Here is a 17,270-nt window from a genome sequence, read left to right as displayed (position 1 = left end):
ACAGTCATTGTTACCCTAATATTTTTTTCAACATACAATAGATAGGACATGTATTTTTAAACTCATACTTGAACAAAAACAAAATCGACTGTTATCCAGAAATGAAAAAAGTGATTAATAGTATAAATCGATAGAGCTCAGATATAATAAATATGTAAAAACGAAGGATTCGACATTAAAAAGTTGATCCAGTATTGCAGAATCAGAATTGAATAACAAATACCGTGAGGCGCCCTAATCCTGCGCACTTATAGCGAATTTCGTTATTCCACCTCCTCACCCAATTTTGACCTGCCGAGCTGCCCGATGCGCACTGTAAAATTTGTCAGCTTCAACCCATCACCGCACGTGCTAAGTTCGTAAACAAATATTTGGCATCTCTTTCTTACTTGCGTCTTAAATAGCGATGACGTTTCATTATTCCTCGGCACTTTTGCCCGCACATAGTGGAATAAAAAAATTCGCTATTAGTATCAAATGTCGATGCTGTTTAGTAAAAAAAAGGAAACATAAGCAGAAAGTTAACAGTTAATATAAGAGCAATTCTCGCTGAAACTAAGCCACTAGGTGCACAAGGTCATTCAAATTTGATATAAATGAACATAGTTATTAAACATAGAGAAAAAATAATAATGCCATTTTTGTTTGATCGAATTTGTTGATCCCAGGGTCACCAAGGGGTGTTACAGTTTTCAGAAAAGTTGAAATTTTAGCAATTCTTGATTTATTATTCGAGCTATATCTCTAGAATTCGTTATGTAAAGTACTACAAGTAGCACTTTTCTGTAAAGAGGAATGATTTCATCTGAAGTGATCAGAATTTGAGCCGCCATCTTGAATTTGGCCGCCATGTTGAATTATATCAGACAAATGCAATTTTGACCATGTTCGCAACTACCGATTTCCGATCTGAGACCAGAATTGGAAAGGTGAGAAAAAATGCTATTACATGCAAGAAAAAAATTAGGTGAGCAGGGATATTTTTTGTGGAACTGCTCAGTAATAAAAAACCTATCTCGCTTTGTTAGTATCAAACATGCTAGTGTTGTATTCATTATTCTCACTAAACTCAAAAAAAAAACAGTAGTGGCGTACTAGTTGTAGTATGAATCGATTATGATATATGGAGCTAGTAGGGTTATAACATGTGCATCCACTTGGTCTCAGTAGACAGCTTACTACGTTGATCGCCCGGTGTACGCTGAATATTGCTCAGCTTGGAAAATAGGTTCAATTGATGGGTTAACACTGATACTCGCTTAATTTTTTTTCTTGTATCTTATATCATTTTATCTCAGCTTTCCAATCCTGGTCTCAGATCGGAAGTCGGTAGTTGCGAACACGGTCAAAATTGCATTTGTTTGATATAATTCAACATGGCGGCCTAAATTCTGATTACTTCAGATGAAAGCATTGTAGTACTTTACATAACGAATTCTAGAGATATGGCTCAAATTATAAATAAAAAATTGCTAAAATTTCAACTTATCTGAAAACTGTTTTACCCCTTGGTGACCAAGGGGTCAACAAATTCGATCAAACAAATATGGCATTATGATTTTTTCTCTATTTCTAATGACTATGTGCATTTATATCAAATTTAAAAAGACCTTGTGCACCTAGTGGCCTAGTTTCAGTGAAAATTGCCCATATAGGAAATCACCTCCAAACATTATTTTTGAAAATCTGCTTTTAATTCATATTTTTTAGCATTTTAATATGAAGTGCGCAGAATTAAGAATCGCGCAGAAATAGGGCGCCTTACGGTAAATGAAAATAATTTAAAAAAAAACCTTATACAATTATCAAGGGCAAACAAAAGAAAATCAGAGTAGTAGATGACGAACAAAAATGAAAACGACACGTAAGTAAAATTTTGAGAAAATGAATAATAAGTCTGGGGTAGGCAAATTAATACGTAGCAGGTATCTTCTCAATAAGCTTTCGAGCTGATTGTTCTGAACTATTTGACACAGAAATATTCACAATATATTTCATCAAATCAACACGGCTCCGTTTGGAAACGGTCCTACGGCATGTGGAAGAAGGTTTGCAGACAATTGCGATTTTAAGAGATTTTTCTGCTGCATTTTGATAAAATGGATCACGAAATAGCATTGGTTAAAGACGAAAGTTAAGGCATTGGCGATAGTGTCCATTCTTGGCTGCGGTCGTATCTGACTGAACAGAATATTTTCGTTAAAATAGGTGACCGTGTTTCATCCCCGTTCCTAGTGAAATCTGGCGTTCTACAAGGTAGTCATCTTGGATCATTTCCGTTTTTGCTGTGTATGAACAATGCGACCCTCGTCCTAGATTATCGTCTAGATTATAGCGCTTCAGCTACCATGTTATGAAAAAAAAAATGTGTGCCGAGTCAACGCTTGGTGTAAGACAAATCACATGGTCTCAAATGCTGTGATTTGCTTTGGTCGCCAATGACAGCCGGCTCTAAACGACTTCAACAATTGTAAAACGCGAAAGTACCGTAAAAGACTATAGAGTACCTCTCGATTCTTCCCTAACTTTAAAAAATTAAGTGTCATACGTGGTTTCGAAACCCCTTTTCTGAGTTAGAATTCATCTTCCGGTTTGACAAATATTGCCAGAATGTGTACTGCTTGAAGGCTTTATACTGCGCTTTAGTACAGTCAACGCTCGTGTACTCAGCCGTTGTATGAGGTGCCATATTACTAAAATGGAATTAATAGGAATGAGGCGATTCAAGAAAAGTTTGTACGTTTTTTTTTTGTCTGTTTGATTTAATTTTACTTGTTAATCTTGGTTCTAGTCATTTGGGTTGTTTCTACCTGTTGACTGTACAAAATGAACAAATAAATATATAAGTGACACCGCAAAAATATTTCAGTAAAACAAGTTTATAGAGATGCATGTCAAAACCCAATAAAATGCTCAGTTGACTCTTACTGACAAAAAAATTTTGTAATTCAGATTTTACTGTATGGGGCCAGCCACATTCTACGTGGACAGATTTTTAACGATTTTGACCCCCTCATCACAAAGACACATTAGCTGTCCACGTGGAACGTGAAAGGCTTCTAACAACTTTGCGACTTCCTATAAACTCATTCACGAATTTGTTAGGAACTTTTTTTTCTTGTAGGAGCTTATGACCACTGCTACACTAATTAAATATATTGTGTTAGATATGTCGTGGCTGGGGGCTTGCAAACCTGCAATTTTTTGCTCGATTTGTAAACTGGTTTCATTATTTCAAAGTCATATGCAGAAGTTATGTTTTAGAATGTCTCTGAGTACCTACACTTTGTGACAACAATCATCAACAATAATAAATCTCTATCATTAGCTTTTAATCAATTCACTGACTGTTTGTATCATTAATTCATTGATACGTAGAGAACGGTATACAATACATGCGAACAGTTAGACAATTTGGTACCCTCTTAGTAATTCAAGCATTATTTGTCATTATATACCCGCTCAAACAAATTAGATCTATTCAAGATCGCTACATTCGAACTACCTACCGAGCATATTGGCTACGTCCGTCTCCTCCTGATCAAACCTGCCGGCTACCCGGTAGTTTGGGGAAGTTTCCGAATCCCGGGAGGTGTCTTCATCCAACTGAGTTTTACTGCTGGAGCGACTGCTGCTGAAATCAAGAACTTTTTTGGATTATCTTTCCTTCGCAAAACGAACCTAACGTACCTATTGAAATGGTTTGCCGTTGAACCGGTCGAGGACCGCAGTGCGTTGCCCTTCTGGCTAAGGTGCCGCGAGCAGTAGCCACGCCTCTGAGATTCTTTCATGCAGGTTTCATTCGAGCACAACCGTCGCCACTGTTTTCCGTTGAACTTCTTCCGGATGCCACTTGGGGTGCACACCACGTCACCCTTCTTGAAACGATGGGGCGTTTCCGCCTGAGATCTAGTTGAACGGAAAAACAGCGATTGGAATGTAACAACTGGACTCGGTTTCGAGTAGCGATTTACCTTGGAGTTGCAGGTTGAGATCTAGGAGTACTTCGCTGGTCCAGCAAACTGGACGTACTGCCACGGCTCTGCATGCTGCTGCGTTTGCTACTGCCTGAGTATTTTTCGTTTTCTGTAAAAGATTTAACTTAAAACTAATAATCAGTAAACTAATCGTCTTAAGCACTTACCACCATCCAGTGGAAAGTTGATGTCCTCTCTGCGTAGTTCATCGTCACTTTCGTAGTCATAGTACGTTCGATTTGTGTTGCGCAAATCGTCAGGACTACCGGATGTAGATATTTTGTTTGAACCTCCGGGAGCGATTAGTTCGTTATTGCTATGCTGTTGTTGTTGCTGCTGCTGCTGTGGTTGCTGTTGTTGCGGCGCCAAATGATGCGCCTGATAGTGACTGTTTGCAACCAGTGTTGTAGACTGACCTTCTGCAGCGCTGCTTCCGCCAACCGCACTGTTCAGTTGATTTGTTTGAAATGGCGATGTTGCCGCCGTTCGATAATGCTCCTCGTTCGTGTGTAGCGTCGGAAGTATCTGATATACTTGTAATGGCACATGTGTCTGCTGTTGACCTGGCTCATAACGGGAAGTAGAGGTTGCTGTTGCGCCTACACCACGTCCTTGTGTTATGCTGATGGCTTTATATTGTACATTGGAACCCACACCGGCCCCGGGAATGCTGTTCTGACTATACATAATGGCATTTGTAGGTGCCGATGAAATGGATCCGATTCCCTCGGAGTTGTGATAAGCTGTCGTCGTAGCGAGTTTGCCGGCTGTAGACTGCTGAGCACGATTCCTACCGCCCTCTACGACTTCAACCATTTCTTCTAGCTCATCCCACCAGGGAGGTTTCAGCAATCGAATGTCTACCCTTTTTACCAGTTTAATCTAGAATGTATAAAATGATTGCAGGCTTTAAAAGACAATTGAAACGTATGAGAGTATTACCTCCTGAGCATTACTGCCCGGCCCAATAAGTTGTACTGAAAACTGTTTTGTGTTGTTTTGCATTTCTTTGACGATGGCCTCCACGAACACGTTCCCCGCTGGATGCGCTGGAACAGTTCGAGCCCGTACACAAACTCGACATCCGGGTACCACGTCCGATGCAGAAGGGCAGGCGTCGTCGATGATGTCATAGCGACCAGCGCCGAACACATCACCGTACACCTGTTGACTACCCTCTGGGTAATCAAACTGCACTATCACCGTACTCGACGAAGAGCTGGCTCGTATCACACCGGACTCGTAGCAATCTTTCCGTTTCGCCAGCACCCGGTAGTGGTTGGACCAGTCACTCAGATCGATCAGGCTCGACGGGGCCGCACTCGAAGGGGCAACGGATGCCGACGATAGCGAATGAGTAGATGTAAGAGTACCGGCCGAGGTAGTTGTTATGGCGTTGAAGCTCGCTACCGGGGGCGTGCTGCTAACGAAATGCGATACCGACTCCGAAGAAGTACTGCTGGGCGGGGAAATTGTCGTTTGATGTTGCTGTTGCTGTTGGAGGGACGATGGTGAGGCTCTCACGTGCTGCTGCTGTTGATGATGATGTTGCTGCTGCTGGTGCTGCTGGAGTTGAACTGCCGAAGCTATGGTGCTTGGTGGAGTAGCAGTCGATTTGTAGCTGTTGTTCGGGGACCTAGCGAAAAAGAAACCATATAAAACGAACGAATCAATATTCGGTATCAAAATCCATTAATGAATAATATTCGATTCTACGTGTTTTCGCGCTTAGTTCTCTTAAACTTTACATTAACATTATCAAAATCTCATTCAATGCTAGTAAATGTTGCACAATATGTTGTAACAGCAGTTAAGAACATTGCTTCCACCGCATAGAGTTTAATGAAATAAAACGTTTAATTTTAATTTAATTTCTGTTTGTTGAATGCATGTACATAGGTACAAAACTGACTAAAATTGATTGATTGAATTGATTGATAAAAAAAAAACATTATTAATTTCTAAGGAAAATTAAATCATTTTGTCTTTTTCCGTTATAACCTTTGTATAAAAAAAACATCAAAACCTAATAGAAATAAACTCGAACCAGAAATTATTTTGCTACACTGCAATTGTCGCTATCATTCTTCCTCCGATAGCTGAAACGTTAAAGTAGGAACCGTATGTATTCCACGTTTAAATGACACTTCTTTAAAGTCATGTGATCACCGGCGGCGGCTGCATACGCAAAACCCGAACGCGTCTGGGTCTTGTTGCGTCTTCGGAGCGTAGTAGCATATATTAGCATGTTTGTTTGCGAGTAAAATATCGCTATTTTTAAACAATAAGAGGCAAGCAAGCAGTTTATGCAATAAGTCCAGAGATTGTAAACAGAGTGTGATGTTGATTTGCGTTAGCGAAAAAAAGACCATAACGGGCACTGAGACACCCTGCAGTACGTCACGTTCTTGCTTGATGTGGGTTGTCGGTTCGAAAAGTGGGCGACTTCAATTTATATCAAATGCTGTTCTGAGAAAGGATGCCAGACGTCAGCATAGAAAAAAAAATCATTCATACACAATTATTCTCATATCGCTTAAGGAAGGTAAACCATACGTGACTCTGTGCGGTGCGCTTTTTTTTAATTTGTGGATAGGGAGCAAAGTTCATGAATCTAAGATTTACAGACTGTTCATCGAGCTTCATTTGCCTACTAATGTCGGACTTACCCGTAGGAAACACTGGTGTAAATTTTCTTATTTGCATAGTAGCCATCCACGGTTCTCAGTGTCTGTGCTATAGGCGGCTGTTGCGGCTGTGGACGTCCCAAATCGGATGAGAAAATTTGTCTATGCTGTGGCTGCTGCTGCTGTTGTACGTTACATGGCATGCTGTAGTGCTGCTGTTGAGGCCTTGTTCCACTGATAGTACCGTTGTTACTGCCACTGCTGGGGCTACCACAACCTTCATCCATCGGAACAGGATGGTGCGATGCCATGGAGGTGACGGTTATTATTGCACCTAAGGTGTTGGCACTATTGCTGTTGGCCGATGCAGGCGAAGTTGGCCTACTTCCGGTTCGTTCGGCGTATCCGGATGAAACTGTTTCATTCATTTCTGAATGCTCATTGGTTACGCCTGCATTCCCATTACCACTAGTGTTGCTATTATTGGCCATACTGTTACTAGTATTGCTCCCGTTCATCTGCTGCATTCCGCCTCCTGTGTCCACGGGTAAAGGACCAACCGATCCCGTACTGCCCCGGTGGGATTCCATTTCCTCGAGTTCAGCCAGATCGAACTTTCGTTTCTTCGGATGCTGGCGAGGTTGATTTGTACTTCCATTGCTAGTATTGGCCGTTCCGACTATGGCGGCCGCTGCCGCTGCCATGGATGTTGCAGTTGTGGCCGCCACCGTAGCTGAGTTCTGAGCAGTCGAGGATCCACCACCGGAGATGCTGGTATGCGATAACATCCTACTGCCGAGACAGACGGTGTTGCGAGTCGTAATCTGCTGCTTGCTACTACTGCTATTACTACCGCTGGGGGGATAGCGATTGGCGCATTCGCTGGCACTGCTGAAGGGTTGCTGCTGCCCGTTCACATCGTTGCCGGCGGCTGCGGCAGGATTAGATTGGTTCGTTTCGCCGGTGTAGCCAACCGGTGCCACAACGTACAGCTGCCTTACTGCGGCCGCCGATTGCTGATAGTTCACCGTGCCAACGCTGCTGATGACAGAGGCCGGAATCTGTGGAAGGTGGAAAGGGGTGCAACATTAGTTATAGGGCAAAATTATTATGATCAGGATTTGTCGTTGTTTTTTTTACACGTGTTTGTATAATGATTTTTTTATTGCTCTTTATCAAAATAATACAAAGGAGAGGCTAGATGACGTTATTCTTTATTTAGAATCGTTCACAACTCAGCGTTTCAATTACACAACTGAGTCATATCTTGTTGAATTTCAACCGACACAGCGTACATCTGATGTAATAATTGTTCGCTAAGTGACTCAATCATATGTTAACGAGGTTACGCGAGTTCTCGCATTTATCGTAGAATTATTAATACGGTAGAATTGAGTGTTGATTAGAGATTTCGCTTTTTTGTTAGTAGTCTGATACTAAGCAAAAGAATATAATATAAAAAATAATAAAAATAGGATTTACATCACCTGGAAAACCCACATGTTTGCAGCAATTGATAGTGAAATTGGCTTTGTATGAATTAGTTTAGATATGAAAAATTAAAAAAAAAAATGATAAAAAACCCGAATAGTTGAATCCGAGTTTTTTTTTTGCTAAAAATTTTTAATATAAGATCAATTTTCAACAGAAAATCACAAAAAAATAATTGATTTTAGCAGTAAATTTGGATGTCTCAAGTTACTCGGAAGTGCGTCAAAATGCCGTAAAGTAATTGCTAGGGATGCTTGAGAGATGGTCTTCGCGCAAATCCAAATTTTCTCCGGGCCAGAGAAATTATTTTCAACCAATTTGGACGATTCGTTTTTAAATTCTACGCATCTTATTGCAAAAGAAAAACTTCAACAGCTCAAAAATTTGGCGGAGCATTTTAAAAGTTTTCGACAATAGTTTTAAAAATTTCGCCAAAGAAGATTTCAAGGTTTTCAGGATTACGGCAAATCTGTGCAATTAACAAAATTTCGTCGAAATATTTGGGAATTGCTCAGATATATTTTGTCCTATTCTCAATTTCACTTCACTGTCAATTTCACTTCACGGAGGTAATTTTTGTCACCTGTGGTGGAAACGAAATTATGTCTAAAAAAGTGAAGTGAGCGTGAGAGTGAAATTTATATCACTGTGAAGTGACTCCTGTCATAAGCACCATTATGAAAAAATATTGCCCACCCAATACAAATGACTAAGCAGGAGAGTTAATTTCACATTCCGAATAGAAATAAAAAACAAGAAAAAAGGTCAAAATCAGTTAATTAGTTAAAACGTTCAGTAAATTTTTTTGAAATCAAATATCCGAGGTTTTGAGAAGTTTACTGTCGTTCTGAATGAACGATTAAAAAATGAAAATACTTCTTTACGCGTGAAATCCAACTTTTCTTGGAAGTTCACGTGAAAAATAACCGCATTAAAAAGACGCGTAAAAACGATACCAACAACTGCGTAAGAAGCGATTTCACTGTATTTCTAAACAAGATAATGACAGTTTTTCAGAAATTCAATGAATATGTATTCTGTTTTGAAAAAATATACAGCCCATCCAAGCGAAATCGTCCTGCAAATTCTTAGACATGTACAGTGCTTCCGCAATTAAGGGTAAGGTACAATTATTGGTCACTTTTAGGAAACACGTCTATTCTCACACTTCAGTTGCAGTGAAACTAGTTGCTGATCGAAAGTATACATCAGAACATAGAAATGGACAGTAAAACATTGGTAGTTGATTATTTTTCCGATTTTTCATTTGTTTTTTGAACTTTCATGTAATACGGTGACTGACCCATAATTGTAGAGTGACTGTACAAACATGTATTCTTCCAAAAAATTAAAAAAAATATTTTTGCTTCATCTTACAACTAGTCTCTAAATGATGTCATTTTTACACCGTTATAACTTTAAAAATATTCAAAAGTTCTTTTTTGTCATTCACTTATTAGAAATGCAACAAAATCCAGTCAAAATTACAAGCATATTATAAAATCAACTACATAAATTTTTCACACTGTCGAGAAAAATTGAGGGTGAAAAATATTGAAACCAACAGATTTTTTTTTTTTTTTGTTCATTACTAAATTATCCGAGTTTTGCATCGTGGCAGAAACTATTTTGGTTCCTTTCCTCGGCATAGCAAATCGAACAAAGCCTTCAAAAATATTGAAAAATATTATTCAAAAATATTGAAAAATATTGATATGCAGTCTTTTTACACGAACCTTTTACAAATAACGCGGTTTTTACGAGGTTTTCTCAAATAATGCGATTTTTTATGTTGTTTTTTTCTTCATGGAATAATGCGGTTTTTTACACGGTTTTTCTACGCGATATTTCTTTTTCGTGTAAAAATAATTTTGTATATGACAGACTACTGTTTCTTAAGTACCGCGGTTACTTCACTGTATATTTACTTCAAAATAATTAGATCAAAATTTCGCACTTCCATAAAAATGCAAATAGAGATATTGCATACTTTACAAATGTGCTGCTTGTGATTAAAATCAAACAGAAAATTTACACTGACTGTTTTTTGTTATTAAGTAATAGATAGACTGGAGAATCTCCAGTTGGGTTGAGCTCAAAACAAGTAATTATTCTCATTTATTTTGCTTTTCCTATTTATAGTGCCTGTCGAATACAATTCTACAAATACGACAGCTGGGGCGACATCAATAAACGCATCCTTCGCAATTTGTAAGCATTAGGTTTTTTTTTGCCTGAGACCCATTAAGCACAGCCGATACGGATTTCGCTGTGAGAGGTAAGAAGCGGTAACGGACTGCTACACCACCCCCCTTAGAGAGAATAGTATAACAGGGTGGAATTATTTTTTAAAGTGGTCATTCCTCAATCGACTCGAAGGAAAATAATGTCCATTCCGGATAACTCCGTTCTGATCTGGCTTCGAATCGGTAAATGTTCCAGCCATGTTCGACTATGTTTCCCAAACAAAATGGGAGTCGATTTGTAGTAATTTTTGGGAGAATGGGCAATGAGTTTTGGGTTAAGGTTTTGAACCAAGTGAATAGATACGCATAAGGAGATTGTACGAACATTTTGTGAAAAATCCCGGCAGAATTTACCCTACAGTTTTTACGATATAACAGAATATGCCTATCAGGCTGAACGAGCTTGATTTCATTCAACGTAAAACTGTGTAGTCGATGTCGACTCTGGTTGAAACCAATAATCACCTTTTTCATAACTGATAACGATTTTTCCGTTTTCCAGGTAGAAGATTCCACCTGGCACACCTTATCAAAAAATGCCACCAAATTAAAAATGGTTCAAATATCTGCGGAAAAGTCATGTTTTCTAGTCGAAAGTAAGTTTTGTCACTGACCTATTTCGGGTAAAAATGCAACAAAATCTAGTTAAAATGACGAGTACATAATAAAAAAATAACGACAATTATTCATATTATCGGGGACTGAATGTGAAAAATTTTGAAACTTTTTTATGTTGTAATGAAATTTCCAAAAATATTCTCCGAGTTATTTGCAATGGGGTTTTCTCATGCTACATCCCCCTTTGAAAAAAAAGTAATAGTACGAAATTATTTTGTTAAAATGTCTCGAACTTTTTTTGTTGTTTTTTCCTACCACGGTGGCCATAAACTGTGATAATGACCGTTTCGGATAATTCCGTTCCGATACTGGTTCGAATCGATGAATATTTCAGTCAAGTTCGACCATGGTTTCCAAAAATTTAAGTCGCGTTTTGGTAATTCTGGGTGAATAAGCAATGAGTTTTGGTTCAAGGCTGGAATCGAACCGAATGCGTAGATACGCTTAAGGAGACCGCCAAATTTCAAATCCGACAAAATTTGCCTTACAGTCGAATTCAACTAACTCTAATTCTAACTCTGAAGTCGATGTCAACTTCGGCTGATACCAACAATCATCTTTTTCATATGCGATAATGATAAAGAGGGATTGTTTTCCCGGTGTGAAGCCAAATTTTCGGTCTTTTTCCGATGATAATTTCTCACTTTTCCCGGTAATGGACGATGAGGCTCACGTTAAGATGGACTTCAAACAGATTCCTGGGAACCTGTACTTCACTACCAAGGATAAGATTGATGTTCCAAAGAACCTTCAAACACAGAGAACGTTCAGTTTTTAATCTGACAAGAAATTTGTGCCTGTGTGTAGTACACCTTTCGTTACCTGAAGCACAATGAATGGACGGAAGTATTTGGAAGAGTGTCTCCAAAAGCGGCCTCTTCCTCTCTTGAAAAAATCACAATGGTCCAACCATCTTCTGGCCGAATTTGGCATCATGCTACTACACGAAGGGCATACTAGAGTGGTATGTATAGGGCGATAAAAGTCGATTTAGCGCCAACCTCCCAAGTAAACCGGAGGTGCGCCCATTCGAAAAATACTGGGTTATTATGAAGGTGCATCTATTGAAACATTCTATAGTAGTGGAAGACAGTTTGAGAAACGAAGAAACCATCGTTTTGGATATACAAGCGAAAAAAAAAACATAAATCAAAAATGGCAAAACCAACTTTAATGTTTTTTTTACGCCCTGAAAATTTAACGACAAACGAATAAAAATCTGAATTTTGGGAATCAATGTTTTGTATGCGGATTTTTACGTACACTCTTTAGGGTAAGGACTCCACGGTTCGCCCAGACCTCACAATTCGCCCACCCACTAGTCTAATAGCTGTTTATCTGTTTTTTACTGAATTATACAATGTTTAACTTTATTTTCAACTTCAGTCATTACTATTTTATGTTTTCTATGATTCCAAGAATTGACACTATATTGCGAACATTAAAAAATGGGTAGTCTGATAAAGAGGGCGAATTGTATATTTGTTATTTAAAAAAATGAAATAATTGAATCTGTGTTTTACACTAGAATAACGAGCACCTAAATAATTCTAATGAAGTATATTATTATTATCTCTCGACATCTGGTTACCATGAGACATATTATTTTTTTATAATTATTTTTAAACTCCATTTAAGCTGCGATTTTTTTTGAAATATATAGGTTTTATTCTTTCTACTAGGTAGTATACCATAGGCTCTACTTTCAGAGGAGCAAATCGCTTTCAGTCATTCTCGGCTGTTTTCCAGAAACCGGAAGTCATCATCTTGGACTTTAAAATGGTATGTGGAGTTAACTTCTGAGATCTGGGCAACATTCTGGTTCTGGAAATACCGATATCGGGTGGCATTCAGCCACGTTGGGCTGTTTTCCAGAAATCGGAAGTCGCTCTCTTAGAATTCAAAATGGAGTCTGAGCTCGATTTTTGGCTTCAGTACATCATCTCGATGGCATGTGGAGTCAGTTGTATCATTTTGGATCCGAAAATACGGATATTGGATGGCATTCATCCATTCTGAGAAATTGAAAATGGCAACTGGGATCGATTTTTGGCTTCTATGCATCATCCCGGTAATTTTAAAAATTTTCTGGAGAAAAATGATTGGAATATGTATTCTCTCTTCCCCTTCCATGGTAGGGAGGGGTGTCAAACCTTTGTAGGAACATTTCGTGTACTTCAAAATACTTCCAAGTTTGGCTCCATTTGCTTTATTGGTTATTGTTTTATACAGAAATTTTTGTTTTATTCGTATGTCAGTCCCCCCTCAGAGAAGGAGAGGAGTGTCGAACCACCATCAAAACATTTTTTGCCCCCAAAAAGCTTCACATGCCAAATTTTGTACTATCTGTTGGTGAGTTCTCGAGTTATGTGGAAATTTGTGTTTCATTGATGTGAAAGTGCTCCCTCTCATAAGAGTAAGGAGTATCGAACCACCATTGAAACAAGTTTAACCTCCAAAAATCTCTACAAGTCAAACTTGGTTCCATTTGCCTGATTAATTTTTGAATTATAGCAGAAATTCGTGTTTCATTTATATGAGAGCCTTCCCTCCCAGAGAAGGGAGGGGTGTCAAATCACCATAGGAATGTTTCTTGTTCTTAAAAATTTCCACATACCAAATTACGCTTGATTAATTCTTAAATTATACAGAAATTTTGAAAGCTCTAAAAAATTTGAAAAATCTGACATTTACTAAACTATCTCGCCCTCTCAATAACTTAAGTTGGCGCCAATGGGTTTGACCCTAAACTAGAATTACGAAGTCTAGTGTATGATTGTGATTTTCAAAGCACGATAAATGGTTTTTCGAAATCTTTGAAATGACATAGTTCTTCCAGCGCTAATTAGTTACTTCGAATTGACTTCTTCACCCTTTTTCATAGATCAACATTGTAGCAATATAGACCTACTATGAGATTCTACAAATGGCGAAATCATCAAAATGATCATCGGTCAAATGATCAATCGAACATTAAATTCTCCTAAACCATAGGACGTTATTATTCACTGCAAAACATAACATCGCTTCTCCCCTAGAATTTCGAAACCTTTATTGGTGAATGGGTTGAGCTTCAGCATTGCCATCCCGAACTTTCTTTCACCTCGTTGTAGACACAAGTGAAAAGCAGCTTTTCCAATGTAAAGAATGGAAGGCAAAAGTTCTCCGCTTGATTAAAACAGAGTGGAAGGAAAAGCGTACCAACAATCAACCGCGCTGACGTTCCTTTTCCCCCCCTCATGGTCATGTTGATTATTGTTTTTAGAAGTTTTTTTCTCCCACTGCTCGTAAGTCAAAGAAATTGAAAAGCTCGAGAGGTTTGCCCTATACAGAAAGGAAAAAAAGCCCAGGGAAATTTTTTTTTTAAGTTGGCAAAAAGCTCGGCTGCATTGCTCGGTGACCATGTCGGTCCGTCGTCCGATAACACGGTCTATCTGCTGGATGTAACCCTTCCTCTAATTTCGTCCTGTTTTTTTGGTTGTCATTCAGTCAAGTAGCGCGTAGCGAACAAAGAATTTAATCTCGTTCCACAGATCTTCAATTTGCCTCGGGGAATGAAACTGTGAATGATTCCACCCCATCTGAGGAAATTTACTTAAGCCCCATCAACGGCTCTCGTTCCGGTGGTCGTAGGGGAACTGTGAGTTCAGCTACCGTTGGAGTATTTTTTTTCTGTGTGCAGTCAATACTCGGTTACCACAGGTAACAGACTTCGATGCTGGTAAACAAAAACAGAAAAATTCATGACGAGTCGTGTCTTTACACAAATTGGGCTTATAAAGAATATATGAAACTTAGTTCAGCAAAGAGCTGAACGATGTGACGCAAATTAAATTGTGAATGTATAATTGGAGTCAAAGTAATGAGATGCTTAAATTTTTTTTAACACCTCAGATGTCTAGAAGGATTTTTGTTACAAGTTTAAGCTCAAAACTAATTTAGGTTGAGATTTTGATCGTTTGTAGTTCTACTAGGTCGAGTTAATTGTGATTTTTCCTTTTGACAAATGCCTGGGGCACGGTATTTGACAACATCAGAAAAATATATGCAATATAGAACATTTATTAAATATTTGCAGCTCTTTAGTAAAATCTTTCCAAACATTAAGCATACTCGCAGTAAGGCTCGAACAAGTTGAAAAAAAAGTATCATTTCTTTGTGATTTTTTACAATAAATATATATTATTTCTATTTTTAAGGCGAATATTCGTGGATATTAGACGAAGTGACCAAGTCACCCGTAATACATTAAAACCCTCACCAACCGAACGGGACCGGATTGGGTTAACATACACTCTAGTGAACAACATCCACGGGAGGCCCCAGTGCGTGTCATCTTTTGCGCATCGTTAACATAATCCTCGTTTTCGTTTTCTCCCGTTGTTGTGTGGGTGTGGACTACCGTCACTTGATGGTATCGTGCCGATGCAAAAAAAGTCTCACTTTTTCAGTCCAGCACCAGGTTCACATATCCTACCTACCTACTAGATGGGAAATAATTAATTCCCCCCTTTCATTCTTCAGTAGGATCCTTCATTATTCTGCGTTCTTGAGTCTTATAAATATAGATTCAAAACAAATATAAATATAGCAGCCCGCCATGACCCTTTGCGTGGCTCGAAAAGTAACCGCTTGACTCGATTCTACTTCTGGAATGATCACCGAAGGGTCGATGCTGGGGTTGTAGGGAGACAAATGCTTACTTTCAGCTCTATTGCTCCAGTTTTTAGTAAAGACCCGCAGCAACAAGGATCCGCATCACCCCAAGGATCACTGTAAACAATTGTGTGTTTGAGTGGAATGATGCGAATGACGCGTCTCACGTACGCCTGAGAAAATACGGATGATGAATCGCTTGAACGGATCCCAATGTTATTTTGGTTGACTTCCGACAGAGAAAGTAAGAATATCGCGCTACTCATCTTAAAGTAATAGAATAAATGATGCGTCGAAAATTAGCTTTCCCATTGATGAAGGGTCATTGCCTTGCAACACGAACAGCTCGTTATAATTTTAATTCCAACACATGCACCTACTAGTAATAGTGGTGCGGGTGGGGAAAAGAACAGCCTGAAACGTAAACAGCTTCAGATTCCATTAGCTAGCTGCATTTCAAACGGATTCATCTTCCATTTGCTACCCTTTTCGCCAAAGCGAACCCAAAACATTCCGTCTCCCTATGGAACACCACTGGCAGGAACCTACTTCTTTGTGAATAGGCTCTTCACTTCCACCAGTAAGCCTGCAACATTTCCCCCGTTCGCATCTCACAGTCACTACTCAGCCGACATTAGCCCATCGGGCGTAGTCGACTCCTAAGAGGCGTAAAACAGAAGCCAAATTCATTTCAAAATTAAACGAAACATAAATACAGCAACGATCGCGTTTGGCCTGCGGAAAGTGAAGATGAAGAGCGAGACGTGGATGAGAAAAAAAAACCTGTTTCAGGCCGTCATCACCCGCGGTTCAACTTTCTTCGGGTTTACCCTTGGTTTTGGATACGGTAACGCGATAGTGGAGTAGTGTATTGTGTGTGTTTTTTTTATTTCCACTCCCGGAGTTTGACCGGGAAAAGACGACGAAGGAAGGCTAAGTTTAACGTTCGCTTCAAAGACGCACCACCACCAGGCTCCACACAAGATTAGGTCCTGATCGAGAACAAGATACGAGTTAATGGGAAATGCTTTGCCAGGCAAAAGAAAACAATTTACTGCATACAGTAAAAGTTTTAAGATTGCTTCAGGCTTACTGAATTTATGTTCGAAAAACTGCCCAATAGTTTTTGTTACTTCAAGAGTAAGAATTTTGTTTTTTTTATACTTGCCATACCAGGTTTTGAGACTATTCAAAGTAAAAGATGAAGTAATGTAATTTAGAAAAAATACCTAAGTTTTTAATCTAATAGTTCACCACATGTACTAAAATTCAATGTTGATGAATTGTTAAACTGAAAATATCTGACATACTTTTTGGTCATTTTGAACTTATTTTATGTTTGCTTTTTACGCGTAAGACCAGCTGCCGTGAACCTGTTGATGGGGTTGTCAAGGTGCATCAGTAGAACCGTGTTGTGACAGCCTGTACGGTAATTACCACGTGAGATGAGAGCCTGTGCGACTTCGAAACCGGATGAAAAAGAAAGTTAAGTTACGATGTCAACAAAGTTTTGGGTTTTTGAGTTATTATTTTATTTTGTCAGAATATGAACACAGCAAACGTTGATATTTTGACGAGTGACTATAACTTGTATTGAAAATGTGACAATATAATGTTACATCACCCCCTAAAACTTTGTAAGCAAACCAATTAAA

At 38.8% G+C, this 17,270-nt stretch overlaps 1 protein-coding gene across 12 annotated transcripts in view; it reads right to left on the bottom strand.

Moving 5' to 3' along the window:
* The window catches only part of LOC129727800 (putative transcription factor capicua), a 109,450-nt gene that overhangs the window by 31,552 nt on the left and 60,628 nt on the right, over positions 1-17,270 (bottom strand). For 11 of the 12 annotated variants that reach the window (XM_055685996.1, XM_055685984.1, XM_055685985.1 and 8 more), the window contains 6 exons: positions 6,647-7,665; positions 4,920-5,613; positions 4,145-4,859; positions 3,975-4,086; positions 3,691-3,909; positions 3,510-3,634 (listed from right to left, as the gene is read on the bottom strand). In XM_055685996.1, coding sequence (XP_055541971.1) covers positions 3,510-3,634; positions 3,691-3,909; positions 3,975-4,086; positions 4,145-4,859; positions 4,920-5,613; positions 6,647-7,665 — 2,884 coding nt within the window. The remainder of the gene's footprint in view (positions 1-3,509; positions 3,635-3,690; positions 3,910-3,974; positions 4,087-4,144; positions 4,860-4,919; positions 5,614-6,646; positions 7,666-17,270) is intronic. The other variant, XM_055685993.1, reaches the window with a different exon arrangement.

This window comes from Wyeomyia smithii, chromosome 3, assembly GCF_029784165.1.
Source record: "Wyeomyia smithii strain HCP4-BCI-WySm-NY-G18 chromosome 3, ASM2978416v1, whole genome shotgun sequence".
NCBI classification, from domain to species: Eukaryota; Metazoa; Arthropoda; class Insecta; order Diptera; family Culicidae; genus Wyeomyia; species Wyeomyia smithii.
This window is presented reverse-complemented; position numbering and strand designations above follow the sequence as displayed.